Source organism: Eublepharis macularius, chromosome 8 (genome assembly GCF_028583425.1).
Source record: "Eublepharis macularius isolate TG4126 chromosome 8, MPM_Emac_v1.0, whole genome shotgun sequence".
Classification (NCBI taxonomy): domain Eukaryota; kingdom Metazoa; phylum Chordata; class Lepidosauria; order Squamata; family Eublepharidae; genus Eublepharis; species Eublepharis macularius.
The window spans coordinates 84,895,099-84,909,388 of record NC_072797.1 but is presented as its reverse complement, the minus strand read 5'-3'; the positions used below and the strand labels follow the sequence as shown (position 1 = coordinate 84,909,388).

Below are 14,290 nucleotides of genomic sequence, written 5' to 3'. Positions count from 1 at the left end.
AAAAATTGCAGCCAATGAGGAATGTTCATGTGTTTGAATTAGCATTTCTGTTAGCAGGTAACTAAATTTGTTTAGTATATAATGCCACTTATAACAGAAGCCTGGCGCCAGTATCCTTGTGGATATAGACTACATCGTGCCTATCAAAGTGTGCCTGCATGAACAGCTAGTTGTATATCAATCCAGAGTGCATTGGCCTCAGACAGAATGATGTTGAAAAACAAAGCAGACTGAAAGTGAAAAAAGGCCATCGTGTTTGCTTGGAAGAAAACAGTCTGCATGGTATTTTAATTAAAATAACCATTGTTGCAATTCCATGCACTGTTGCCTTTCAGCCACCTGTCAGCAGAGGCAGTGTTCTGGAGTTGGTCTGCTTAACAAGCAGGCCTGACATCCAAGGCTCCTAGGCAACAAATACACTGCAATCTAGCAATAATGAAAAATGATGGATTTCTAATGGCAACACACTGTTGTTAAAGATGGCTCCCCAAACCAGGTTCTTTAAAACCTCTTCCACCAGAGTCTTCTGGTCAGTGCAGTTGAATGACCCTGTTTCTTGCATCAGCCTTGACAGTTTTCCTAGTCTTTTCCCGCTCTCTTTTTTACTTCTTACACCTTTCCCTTCTTGCTGCAGCTTTCCTGAAGAATAATGAAACACAAAAAAGTTCTTTAATCTGCTGTGCCAGTATTATTACTTGGCTTATCATATACTGCCCATATATTCAGACTTAATTATACCTCTTGTTCCATTTCTGGTTAGAGTTTGCACGACTCCTTGTGCTGCACTGCAGGAATCTAATCTTCACCACTACCACTGTGCTTTTCAGTGCATTACAACTCAGGATGACTGATGAACATTGGCAGTATTTCTAATACATTTTGATCACAAAACATTGTGGAAATGCATTTCCTTTACTGCCATAGTTTGACAATCCCTGCTGAGGAAGATCTAAATTTATTTGAAACACCTAAAAATAATGTTCCCCACCCATCCCATGAATGTCTGTTGCAAAGGCTTTTTTCTTGGTGCTAGCTTTCTGTATGCAGGATATTCAGACAATGTTTCACAAGTGCTCAGAGCTGTTAGTCCCACAAGGATTGCATCATGGCTCCTGTCTGAAATTGTTTAAAGCAAATTCTGGAAGAAGTGGTTTGACTTACACAGAAGTTTGGTGGCTCCTTGAACACTAATGCATTTTATTCCAGCATTTCATAAGGCTGAATTAGAATTCAAGACATTTAACACACTCCCTCTCCCCACACATATTTGAATAAGATCCTTGATTTCCTTAATCACTATAAATGCTAATAATTCCACATGACCCAACCTGTTAATTTAAGAGAGACTTTTGTATGGTTCCTGTACTGCCCTATGAAATCTGCTTAATGTGTCTCCCACTGTATTTCCCATTATTAGATTTTATGCTAATCCTACTCTGTCTATCAACAGTTGGGAGTGGTTCTCACCCAATCCGGATGGACTGATATCTCTTTGATTGGTTCTTGTTTTACACTGGCCTCTTGTAATTCCCCCTGCCTTCCTTTTGAACTCCTATTTATATTTAAATTCAGCTACTTTGGATGGGTGCTCCATGCGTCTGATGAAGTAAGCCGTGACTCAAAAGCTTAAACTGGAATACATTTTGCCAGTCTTTAAGGTGCTACTGGACTCCTGTTTGACTTGCACTATGAAGCAACTGCTGCATTCCCAGTTTCAGGGCTGCTTTGGGTCATGTACAGCTTTTGGCCAAGTTGCTTAAAAGGTGACCTAAGGATATGCAAAGCCTGGAGTGTCCAGGTAACCTTGGAACCATCTATTCAGAATTGGAACACAAACATCCTGATGTAGGTAAGCAACAGATTCCAGATGGCAAGAGCAAATGTGGGAATGGGTGCAGGGAATGGCAGTTTGTGTCAGGATTAAACAAACTAATGCTGACCATCAGCAAGGCCAGACAAGCCCAGGAGCTGGATCCACACGGGGGTGCAGAGGCATGTGCGTATGCCTTTGTAATATTTGAGCTAAGGTTCTAAGATGTTACGAACCAGTTCTGTATAAAACATCTCCCATCTTTTTTGTGTCTTGCCAGCAGCCCAGATAGGGAAGATTGTCTGGAATACCCTGTCTACCCAAAAGAACAGAAATGGCTGTCCCATGTTACCTACCCATGTTTTCTTCCAGCTGTCCATCATTTTGTCATGTTCACTGATGACACTTTTCCAGCTAGCAAACTCTCTTGACCAGCTATCCTGACTGCTGCCTGTAAACAAAGTGGGAGGAGGATAGAAAGGAATGAACTCAAACTGCTGTTGACTGTTGTAACACTGGGTTTTTAACAGGTTACTTTCTAAATTATGAACTGTTAAAAACCCAGCAACAAGTGCTGATGCTGATTATGAGAATATGCATTCAGCTCAACATTCCTTGACTCCCAGAAGATATGTGCTATTGCTTTGCAGACTATTGAAATGAACGGGTGATGCATGGAAACACTGCAGAATGGCTTGTGCCTTGTGCTAGAACTGAATTTTGGGGATTTTACAGTTATGTGTCCCTGGAAAATAAAACCACCAGTTTGCTTCTATGTTTTTGGTTGTATTTAGGGGTCTGCAATGAGATATTGCCAATCTGAAAATTGCCCAATATTTTGAGGATCAAATCTGCAACGAATAAAATGGTACTGCATCTGCCTCCCTGCCATTCCTGATTCCAATATTACTATTACCAATAACAGTGGGAATCCTGTTAGGAAGGCCTAAGAGGATAGAGAAGAGGAAGTGCTTCCCATCTGGGTCGCAGCACATTTGCCCTTTAAACTTTAAAGGGCCATTATTTCTATGGGCATTAAACCTGGCCTCTTTGAGGGAAAAGGAAATGTCCTTTTAAACTTAAGAGGGCCACTATGCTGTGGCCAAGCAAGGCAGTAGACCTGGCCTCTGGACTCCAGGTCTATCACCCATTGAAAATTGTCTAGAGGCAGGCCTGGACCTGGTCTAGGGACAGATGACTCCACACTTGACTCTCACATGAGACCTCACAGCCAGTCTTTCTGCTGGTGGCCCCAGGGCTGCAGCTGACAATCTCAAATCTCAGTGAGGCTTGATTGCCCAGTGAGAATTTGGATGAGATGCATGCTCACATCAGCTTTAGTATCACTAGTGTTATCTTCTGATGCCCTGTTACTGGTAATGTTCCAAGTAGTGAATATTTTTATTTGTACAGTGCAATCATTCTTGTGTATGCCATTTTTCAGAACTCGGGCTAATTTGACAGCAGCACAAATTCTGAAGTTCTACTCATAAATTGTGCAAGTATCTTTTCATGGAATTGACTTTTACCTTCCACATTGATGACCACTTTAGATATTCTGTTTCCAGCTTTGGAGAGCACCAGGCAGCAGTACTCTGCATCTTGTGCTACAGCATCTGTAACCCAGCTTAGAAGATGCATTTGCCCATTTGCCAGGACATGGGATTGTTCATTCACACCTGCTATATTCTGCCCATTCTTTTTCCAAACAAACTGTGCATCTTTGGGACCTGTGGAAAATTGCAGCTTGCTAATTAGTCAAGTAAAACACAAAGACACGTTCCATAGTCCTTTAGACTGTGGAAAGGCTTGATACAACTGTGCAGGTTTCCTGGTCCATTTTTACAGACAAATGTTACAGGAAAGAGGTCCTGGGAACCAATTTCTGCTACATTGTGCCAGTATTTACCAGCCTGATCAAACATAATACATTTTCCCTATTCTCCATTCACTCATTTTCCCCCACTGTAAGCCTTCACTGTCATTTGTAAACATTCTATTTATCTGCTGCTTCTGTCATTTTATTGCACCCTGATTGGATAAAAGTGTTGAGAACATAGACTGGTCAGCAGCTTACGTAGGAAGACCTCAGCTTTAAACACAAGCTAAGCAATTGCTTAACTTAGTAATGCAAGAGCTCAATAAAACTAAATGACTATCAGAGTCACTATATAGTTATTAGGAGCTAAATGTTGTGATGCAACTTGAGGATGGCATGTGATTTTGGCCTTGCACCCAATATCTGACACTGCAAAGGATTGTGGGTGCAGCTTTCATGGCATTTGGGATGGCCAAGGGTCTTCACCAGTCTTGATCATAGGACATTCTGTTCACTTGTGTTTTAACAAAACCATCAGGTTAAATAGGAGAAGCTTTATGGTTACGAAAGTAAGCTTGCAGTTTGGAACTTTTTACTTGAAAATCCACCTCGTTCATTATCTAACTAGGCAACTGCTAGTTCTCAGACTTAACCTTCTGCATATAATATGAATGCTGTGTACTATCAAGTTACTTATGGTGACCCTATGAATGAACACCCTCCAAAACATCCTGTCATTGACATCCTTGCTCAAGTCTTGCAAATGGCTTCCTTTATTGAGTTAATCCATCTCATGTTGGGACTCTTCATGCTGCCATCAGATTTTTCTATCATCTTTTCCAGTGAGTCTTGTCTTCTCATAAGTATAATAGTTTCAGTGTAGTCACTTTAGCTTTGAGGGAGAATTCAAGCTTGATTTGATCTAGAACCTACTTATTTGTCTTTTTTGCCATCCATGGTGTATCTGTAAAACTCTCCTCCAGCTTCACATTTCAAATGAATCGATTTTCTTCTTGTCAGCTTTCTTCAGTATCGAACTTTCATATCCATAGATAGTAATGAGAAATGCCATGTATTATCTTGATCTTGGTCCTCAGCAACGCATCTTTATTGTTGAGCATTTTTTTTCTATTCCCTTCATGACTGCCCTTCCAAGTCTCAATCTTCTGATTTCTTGGTTGCAGTCTCCTTTTTAGTTGATGATTGAGCCAAGGAAAGTCTTGAACAATTTCAATTTTTTCACTGTCATCCTTAGAATTGTGTAATTTTTCAGTAGTCATTACATTTGTCTTCTTGGTGTTCAGCTATAATCCTGCTTTGATGCTTTCTCTTTTAACCTTTATCAGTACTCATTTCAAGTCTTCACTATTTCTGTGAGTAATGTGTCATCTGTGTATCTCAAACTGTTAACATTCCACCAATTTTCACCCCACCTTCATCTAAACCTTAACCAGCTTTCCTTATATGTTCTACATATAGGTTGAGCATATAGGGTGATAATTTATATCCTTGTAACCCCTAGAGTCAAGAGGACCAGGTTCAATGTATCGATTCAAAATATAAATGCAATTTATTTAAATACAACTATGAAACACTCCCAAAGTTATCAATACTGGATCAGTAACCAGTGACCCCAGCGCCAAGTCCTACTCACAATCCCTTGGTAAAGTACGCAGACAGTTCTGTGGATTTGGCCAGATGCTATGCCTGGAACAGAGTCCAAAATATCCAAAAGGCCTTGCCACAGCAGGACTCTGTGAAGATGCTGTCTGAATCCTGGAGCTTTCTTGTTGCCCTAGGAGCAGTTCCCCTTTTCTCCTAGCAAGATGGAGTGGGGCAGCTCTGTACTAGGGTGCTGGTCTCAAAAGAGTCAATGAGTTCAGCTGCCAGCGATTCCTGTTCTTTGCTCTTCCTTGCTTCTTCAGCTCTTGTCAGTTACTGTAGTTCTCCCAAGGAGAAGGGTTCAGCTCTTCCAGCTAGTAGCTTCAGCTCTGTGATCTTCTTAGCTCCAAAGCTTAGAAACAAGCTTTGCCTTCCAAAAAGCAGCAGCTTCAACTCTTCTTTCTCTAGTATTTCCAGCTAGCCTAGTCCTGCATAACACTACTCCTCTTAGTCATGGTGACCTCTTTTTTTATATACATGCCCCATGGGCCTTTGCTAAACATGCAGATTAAACAACCCTAGGTATAGCTCAGTTATCTGTTAGTCTGGTCTATCTATGTATCTGCAGTCTGTTGATCAGGCCTAGGTCCTAGGCCCCAAACCCTTTTTCCAGTACAGGCTTACATCCTTGTCTGATACCTTTGCCAACTGAAAACCATTCTGTTTCTGCATATTCAGTCTAGATCACATCAAAACAGTCAGATGTAGTGGCACACCCATTTCTTTCATAATCATCCATAGTTTTTCATGATCCACACAGTCAAAAGCTTTGCTAAGATTTATGAAACTAGTTTTATTATGAAATTCTCTGGTATGCTCCAGTAACCACCTTAAATTTGCAACAGGATCTCTAGTGCCTCTCTTTTCTGAATCCAACTTGCCCATCGGGCATTTCTCATTCTATATATGGTAAGAGTCTTTGTTGTCAAAATATGGGCATCATTTTCCTTGGGAAATTAATGAGATGGTCTGATAGTTGCTGCAGTCTTTGGAATCTCCTTTTTTTCTGAATTGGAATGTACCTTGAACATTTCCAGTCTGTGAGCCATTGTTTTGTTTTCCATATTTATTGGCATATTCTTGTTGAGATTTTGATGGACAGTTTCTGTAGCCTGATATAGCCCGATTGAGATCTCATTGATATGTTTCTCCAAACGGGTTTGAGTGCATCTTTCACTTAACTTTCTAAAATTGCAGGTTTTTTGTCAAAAGATTCTTCTTTGAAGGAATCTCTCATCCTTTCATCTGTTCAGGATATTGTTTCCATCTTTTCTTTATTTTGTCCTGATCACATAATGTATTTCCATGTTGATTTTCATCATCTCTTATAGTGGCTTAAAATTCCCTTTGATTTCCTAGATCTTGTGGAATTGATCTCTCATTCTTCCTTTTTGGTTGTTCTGTTTCTTTGCATTAGTTATTATAAAAGTTCTCATTGTCTCTGCATGCAAGTTGCTGAAAAGCTACGTTTAGAATTCTGACCCTATTTCTGTTACTTTTGCTAATCTTCTATCTTTAGCAATTTCATCAGCCATCCATTGAGGCTTTTCATTTCTTTTGTCTGCAGGAACATTCATTTTTGATGTCTCTGGTTTCAGCTGACAATTCTTCCAATTAATATTCTATTAACTTAGTGCAAATCTGTTCTTCACCTCGTCTTTAAATTCTTCAGGTATGTTAGATTATTTTTTGACACTAAGATTATTTTAGTACTTCTCTTCATCTTAATTCGAATTTTTTATATTAACCATTTGTGTTCTGTATTACAGTCAGCTCCTGGTTGTGTTATAGCAGAGGGGACAGAGCATCTCCATCTTCTACTCCTATGTAATCTATTTGATTTCTTTGTTGACCATCCAGTGATTTCCATATATACAGTTGTCTGTTCAGTTGCCAGAAGCATATGTTTGCAATGAACAAATTCTTGGCTTCACAAGATTCTGAGTCATTCTCCTGTTTCATTTTGTTGTTCTAGTCCAAATTTTCCAACAATATTTGATTCTGCTTTGTTTTTTGCTTTTACATTCTAGTCACTTATGATTATCAGCACATCTTCTTCAGGTGTATGATTAATTTCTTCCAGGACACTTGAATAAAAGCTTTCAATTCTTCCTCTTCCACCCCCATCACTATTGGAACTGTCAATTCTGCTGATGTGACCATTGATTCCTAAAAGGGGTGGATGCATATTAATCTGGTGTCTCAGCTGTGACCATTCCGCCTTGAGTGACTCTGCTAGGAGTTTAGATTCTTGACTGAGTCTGTATGTGTGTGTGTGTGTGAACTGGATCAGAGCTATTGCTTTGTAATTCTAAAGATTCCACTGACAGTGTCAATGTTTTTTCAAAACATCATGCTCTTGGAAGCCATTCAAAATAGAATTCACACAACTTGTTCCACTAACAAATTATCCAAGAGATAATTCTGTTCTGATATAGTCTGCAGATAACGTCTGCAACCACCACCCTTCTGGTAGCTTCCCAAGCAGTGTCACCTTGTACAGGCAGTCTGGGTGTGACTGAATAGATTCTAGCTGTGCCATTTTGCTCTCTTCCCATGAATGGCTCAGAGAGACAATCCATGGAACCTCTGAGCACAAAGAATAGCCTTTTTGCAGCCTGACTTACAGTTGCAAGATAAAGGGCTGGCAGAGCTTTCTTGATTTGTTGCTTTTGACAGTTCAGGTCCTCATTACTGAGGGCTAATAGAGAACCAACCTTTCTATTTGATTACATAGTTTGTATTGCCTTTGCTGCGGCACACTACTAAATGTATCCATTTTGGTGAATGCTACATCACAACACTTGCAAATATTTTGGTAATGTTAACACCTTATGGGTGGAGGGTGGTTCTAATGTATGTGTGTCACTTGTCCTCTGTCCCCACAGTGGCTTCTCCATTCATGCCACTTGAGGAAGCAGATGAGAGTGCCGATTCCTTTCCCTTGGTTTCTTCTGTTGGAATGAATGGAGCAGCCTTCATGGATGAAAAATGTGGATGCACACCTGTGTTTAACCAAATCTCTGGATTACTGAATATAAATACAAAATGTCTTTGCAATTTTTATTTATATCTTGACTGCAATAAATATTACATATTTTTTAAAAAATTGAATACAGCCTATGCTGTTTACAAAATTAATAACTTGAACTTTTCAAGAAATGTCTCATCAGACTGCTACACCTGTATTCAAAACATCGTTCGTGATGAGAATGAGTCACCAAATCCTGGATTTGTGGGCTCTATTCCCTTCTTCTCAGGTGCCATGCCAAAGGTGAAGACTTCTCAGTTTAGAACTGCAATCTGTTTTGATGACCAAACAAGGTGCTTGAACAAATAATGATTCATTTCATACCTCCAAACTAGGATTCAAAACCATGATTTAGAATCATGATTTGTAGGCAAGACAGAAACTGTAATTTGTTATAGGTCCTGGTTTAGATCTCAACAAATTGCAGTTAGTTTTAAAGTAGGAATTCTTAAATCTCAATGCAGCGTGCAAGAGGAGAAACGAATGGGAGGATCTTGAACCCCAAAGACATCCAAGGTCAGGAATGGGTTTCTTCGCGACCTCTGAATTTGGCAGTCAGCTTCTGGTTAATACTTGTACATACTTGCTACTCAACATGTCACAATTTGTTTTATGTATCTGAATTGAGTATAATGTAAGCAGAAAACAAGTCTAGCCTGCTCTTGTGCCTTTAATAGCAGCTTAATATGGAAGGATTTCACTGTACAGGAATAAATGTTATCAGCAGCTGACATCTGTTAAAAAAGGTTGGTTTAAAAAGTTGGTAAGCCCAACACACCAAACTGATAGTGCTGGAAGCTATAAACATCCTGAAGACCAGTCAACCATCAAATGTGACTGCTTGGGTTCCTCCCTTTTCTGTTTGGCACTTGGATGATTGTAATACAAAAACAAAATCAACCTTCCAATTGAAGTAATTAACTTGCTGACATCTTAACAATGAATCAATGCAAAACATGCTGAATACTTACTTTCACTTTTATCCTCATGGGTGCTTGGAGGATCAAAAAGCCAAATTTTATATAACAAGAATCAACATGTCAATTAATTACCATATCCAGTACTAATGAAATTACTTCAGCATTTTTTTTGACGAAACGTGGCGCTGACATGTCATAAAATGCATGGAGACAAGGGAAAGGGAGCAACACCACTGATCAAGACAGACTTCTCTGGCCTGTTTTTCAGAAACCTTTGGAAAGGGTTTCTTTCTACATGAAATTTCTACATGATATATTTGCCTCTATCTAAAATTCTGTGGGGTGCTATGCTCACCAAGAGCAGAATCTAGCTGCTTGGCCATTGATCAAGTGTTATTCAATGGGGGCTTATTCCCAGGAAAGTGCCTTTAGGATTTCAGCCTAAATCGGCAGTTTTTACACTGTTCTCAATAAAGTTACATCAATAACACCCATAGTTAGATCATTATTGTGTTGTTTAATACATCAATCACCATCCATGATAATGGCACTCATCAGTTGTACAAGCTTTAAAAAAAATATGTCCTGCTCCAAGGAGCAGATAAGATTTAAAATTCTAAGGACTGAAGTTCACAAACGTCATCACAGGAATGTATATAAAAATGCACCCCATGCCTGACCCACAACATTTGCAAGCACTTACTATATGACTCGCCCCATTGTGAATTTCAATATAAATCAAACTAAATAAATAAATTTCACTAGTCCACATACTCCTAGCAGCCACTATCTGTCAGCAAATATCACAGGGATGTGTCACATGAAAGGTACTTTCTAGTGTTTTTGGCTTGATCAGGATTCTTGCCATTGGGAGCCTTGTTGAAATACAATCAGAATTGCCCTTCCATTCTTAAGGAGCACTATGGAAACTAAAGTGAACAGATATTCCCAGTAAGAAGCACAATGGGATACCAACCATTTTCCTGCAAAGTCCAATTCATAAACCACACAGTGAAATGTATTGTTTTTTCACATTCTATTTTCAGCGAATATGCACTGGATTTTAGAAGCTTCTGAAAGTATACAATAGATTCCTTCAGAACATCACATTCTATGTGGATCTGACCATATAGAAACTGCAAAGCATGACTGCGTAGTAGGAGTTAAGAAGATTGGCAAGGCTGCTTAAAGATTCATTTAATATTGTTCACATTTTTACTAGTTTTTTTAAGGGAAATATCATGTTCCAAAATAGAATTGGCCTCAATAGAAGATATACAGAGGAGGTAAACAAGCCAACTTGTAATCTCACACTGCAAGAAAGCGATTTCTCATGCCAAAATATACCAAGCGTGGGTGATACTGAATCACCTAGCCAAGCTTGACTAGAACACTCAGGACACAATCTTATAGACATCTTATTTAATTTATTCTCTCTCCTATTTCTGGAGCTAATCTGGTTTCAGCTTAAATAAGGTCCACCTGAAAGTCACTGAAAATAGGATTGCATGGAGGTGGTTGAAGGAGATGACTAGCAGCAAGGTTGAATTTCCACCAGGAATTAAGATTCTTGGAAATTATGTTAAGTAGATGCTGGGTTGGATCCTGTGGAGGGTTTCTGCTGAAGGCGAGACAGTTTTCACCAACTTCACCCATGTCTCAAGAGTAGCATTTAGGGGCTATATTGTGGTGCAGTGGGACAGGCGAAATCGTGCTCCACTGACTTAAATCCTACCATTGGAAATGTTTATAAGGAACATAGCCATTAAGTTTGACCACCACTAAGTGAAGAACCCTTATTTCAAAACTGAGAGGACTTGGGGCCAATGTAATGAAAATATCTCCAGTTCAGGACAGAGAACATTTGTACCAAGATCACATTATTGAGTGTTTATGAAGAGCAAGATATTCTGCAAACAGGCCAAAAAGTTATTTCTGCACGTACACCACTATTTATCAAAGAAAACTCACTCTGCACTATTTTAGCCACCCTGCCCTGTGGGTTTCATCTGCTGAGATACAGGGTGCAATATGAGCTGCTGCCCAGCCCAGCAGAGTAGGGAGACACAGAGGACTCTTCTGAGGAAGAGGCAGCTGGTGAACCTGACCCAGAGGCACTGCAGGAGGAGGCACTCTCTGAAGGCTGAGACATAGATCCACAGCCAGGTCCCAGCACTTCGGTCCCTCAGCTTCCCAGCCCTGGCGGGGCAACAAAAAGCCAGGCAGGGCACCAGCCAGTTCTCCCCTTCATCACCACAGCCTCAGGAGCGCCGTCAGAGGAGGGCTAGGAGAGTGCTCCAAGCCAGAAGGCGCAGTGACAGGCTAGCTGCACAGTACTGGCCCAGGATCAACAGTGGTGATGAGTGCTTGCAGGGACAGGACTGAGACAGCTGGCAGGTGCATGATGCAGCACAAGTGTCTGAGCAGTGTGAGGCTTAAAAGCAGCAGAGAAGGGAGTGGCTGTGTGGAAGCAACATGTCCGCTTACTACTGACCTTGCTGCTATGTTTGGAACGGATTCTCTTGTTTCTGACCTTGGCCTGTTATTGTGAACTTATTTCTGGAATACCTGTGAGTGTTGTCTAATCAGTGCCTGAACCTTGGAACTGTAATTTGTCCTGCTCTGACAACTTGGGAATTTCCCCTTGCTTGCTGCCTGTGCAAGTCTGCATCAGGACAGCTGCCTTTTATATTTAATGCTGTACATACACAACTGCTACCAATGTTTTAAATTGTTTTTATGTATTTATGTTGTGAGCCTGCTTGCAGGGAGAGCAGACTACAAACAAACAAAGGCCTTAGTAGAAACAGCATCAGTAGGAATTGAAAAGCAAGTTTGACAGCAATAACATAAATCTCAAAATGTAAGGCTTCACCTGGCTAGGGTCATCTCCAGTGTTTATCGTGCAAGTTTGTTATGAACTTTGCTGTGCAGGGAACAAGGATCCTGTAGCATTGGTTCCTGTATGAGCAGCATTTGGTATAGCTAATTATAATTTGGGTGTTATGGGAAATAAATTAATAATAAATTATTAATATGAGCCCCTCCCCAACTGGTAGCAAAGTAGTTTGTAATCTGTCTACCTGTGCCTTATTAAGTCTTATGCCCCATTTGTGATCTCTGTAATTAAAAACATGTAGTTCAGAAAATTGCATACAAGGAAAAGACTAAATTGAAAACAAGTAAAGGGATGGCAATGCAGAGGGAGCATAAAAACTGATTCAGTACACACCCTGACTCAGCTGCACAATGAAACATCTGAAAATTAATCAGAGCATGAGGTGCTCTACCCAGCTGTGGTCTAAGATAAGTGAGAAGCATTACTCAGATCCCACAGGCCCAACACAAGAGGAGTGGTTGGGGGTCAGTGGTCTATTTCTAATGAGAGCTTCTGCGACTGAAGCCTATGGCAAAGCCCTGCCTTCTAATCCCAGATGAGTGCTGACAGGCTGTGGTTTCTGAGTGAGGTTGAAAATGTTTTCGGCATCTGCTTACAGGAACACATTCCAGAATCGAACCCTGGCACTGAACAGTGAACTGTTGTCAGCTGTTTTTGAAAGTGTTGATTCCAGTTGGAACAGATTTTACAAGGCTGATCAAGATTCTGTTCATGTTGGCTGAGAAGTGTCTTAAGTGTCTTCGGGTCTAAGAAGTGAATTGTGCTATTAAGTATCCACCAAAAAATGCCCTCCTCTCCAGCTAGCCTGCACATACAGAGAAAAGAACCCATGAACATTCAAAACACTAGAGAAATGAAAGATCGTAAGAGCTGCCACTAAGTTTACAAGGGCCTTGATTTTTCCAGCAGGTGCTAGAAGTCAAGCAGAAACCAGGCTTCTGTGCTTGAAGTCTGTCTGTAATGACTTAGTTGTAGAAATGCAGTCCTAAGCAGCGTAAAACTTTGACTTCAATGGACTTAGAAGGCTGTAACTCTGCTGAGGACAGTAGTGCTAGAGGAATGCTATCTAACCTGGACACCTGGACTGGCCTCTGATGTGCAAGCATCCCAGGAACTCTTTCTTGCTTTTTCTGCTTTCCTCCCTAATGGGGTCCAAAATGGCTTATCATCTCCCCTCCTCCATCTTATCCTCACAACAAAATGTGAGAAAGTTAGGCTGAGACCTTGTGATGGGCCCAAAGTCACTGGCAAGTCTCCATGGCGCAACAGGAATTTGTACTTCATTGTCCCAGGTCCCAGTATGACACTCTAACCACTACAATACACCAGAACTGGCAGAAACACATTCATTAATGACTGTCTCATCTTGGGGATAATAGGAGTATTACAAACCAGCGACAGAATGTTCACGGATTTGTGAAAATTTAGCTAATGCTTTTTGCTAGTTCTTGGGCTGATCACTGCTATTTGAGATCAGAAAGATTTCTTCATGCCAGGTTGATCTGTGATCTTGAGATCTTTTCCTGCCAAGTATTGCCTGGCTCATATACAATTATTTGCCATCCTAGTTGCTTTCTGTTGCCTATGGTGGTGTGGTCTTTATCTGTGGATTGACAGATAACAGGCTGGGCTCAGTGATTTTTTGTTCTTTTTAGCTTTATGGAATTCAGAGCCTTACAAAACTGGACTCTTAATTGCCGTTAGTGAATCCAGACTCTGCAATTACAAACATAGATTAAAAGAACTGTGCTACCCAACAGTAACAGCATGTAAGGTTAATATGTTCTTAGTCATAAATAACTTAGGCTTTCAGTGTGCGCCTTAACAGATAGAACATATCACAAGAAACAAAAGCTTGCCTGAAAATCAAGCAGGCTTGTATTGAAGATCTCTTGCATCTACTGAAATGTGAGAAGTTGAAATACACTGCAATTAAAAGGAATAAGTATGATTTGTAGTTCTGCAATTGCAAAATTTGCCCAATCAAGGTCCTGTATGGAAGTTTTACCCTATCTTGACTTCTTAACTACATCAGTTTCCCCCAACCTTACAATATCATTTGCCTGTGGGTGCTCTGCCAGTTTCCTCTCAACTTTGGGGTTTTTTTTCAGAACTTCATACCAGAAGGAACACAGCTGAAACATTATTT

At 40.3% G+C, this 14,290-nt stretch overlaps 1 protein-coding gene across 3 annotated transcripts in view; it reads right to left on the bottom strand.

Moving 5' to 3' along the window:
- Window positions 1–231: 231 nt before the first annotated feature.
- The window catches only part of SEMA4D (semaphorin 4D), a 151,516-nt gene continuing 137,457 nt past the window's right edge, over window positions 232–14,290 (bottom strand). For 2 of the 3 annotated variants that reach the window (XM_054986238.1, XM_054986240.1), the window contains 3 exons: window positions 3,340–3,540; window positions 2,167–2,261; window positions 232–639 (listed from right to left, as the gene is read on the bottom strand). In XM_054986238.1, the coding sequence (XP_054842213.1) occupies window positions 610–639; window positions 2,167–2,261; window positions 3,340–3,540 (326 nt within the window). In that variant the 3' untranslated portion in view covers window positions 232–609. The remainder of the gene's footprint in view (window positions 640–2,166; window positions 2,262–3,339; window positions 3,541–14,290) is intronic. The other variant, XM_054986241.1, reaches the window with a different exon arrangement.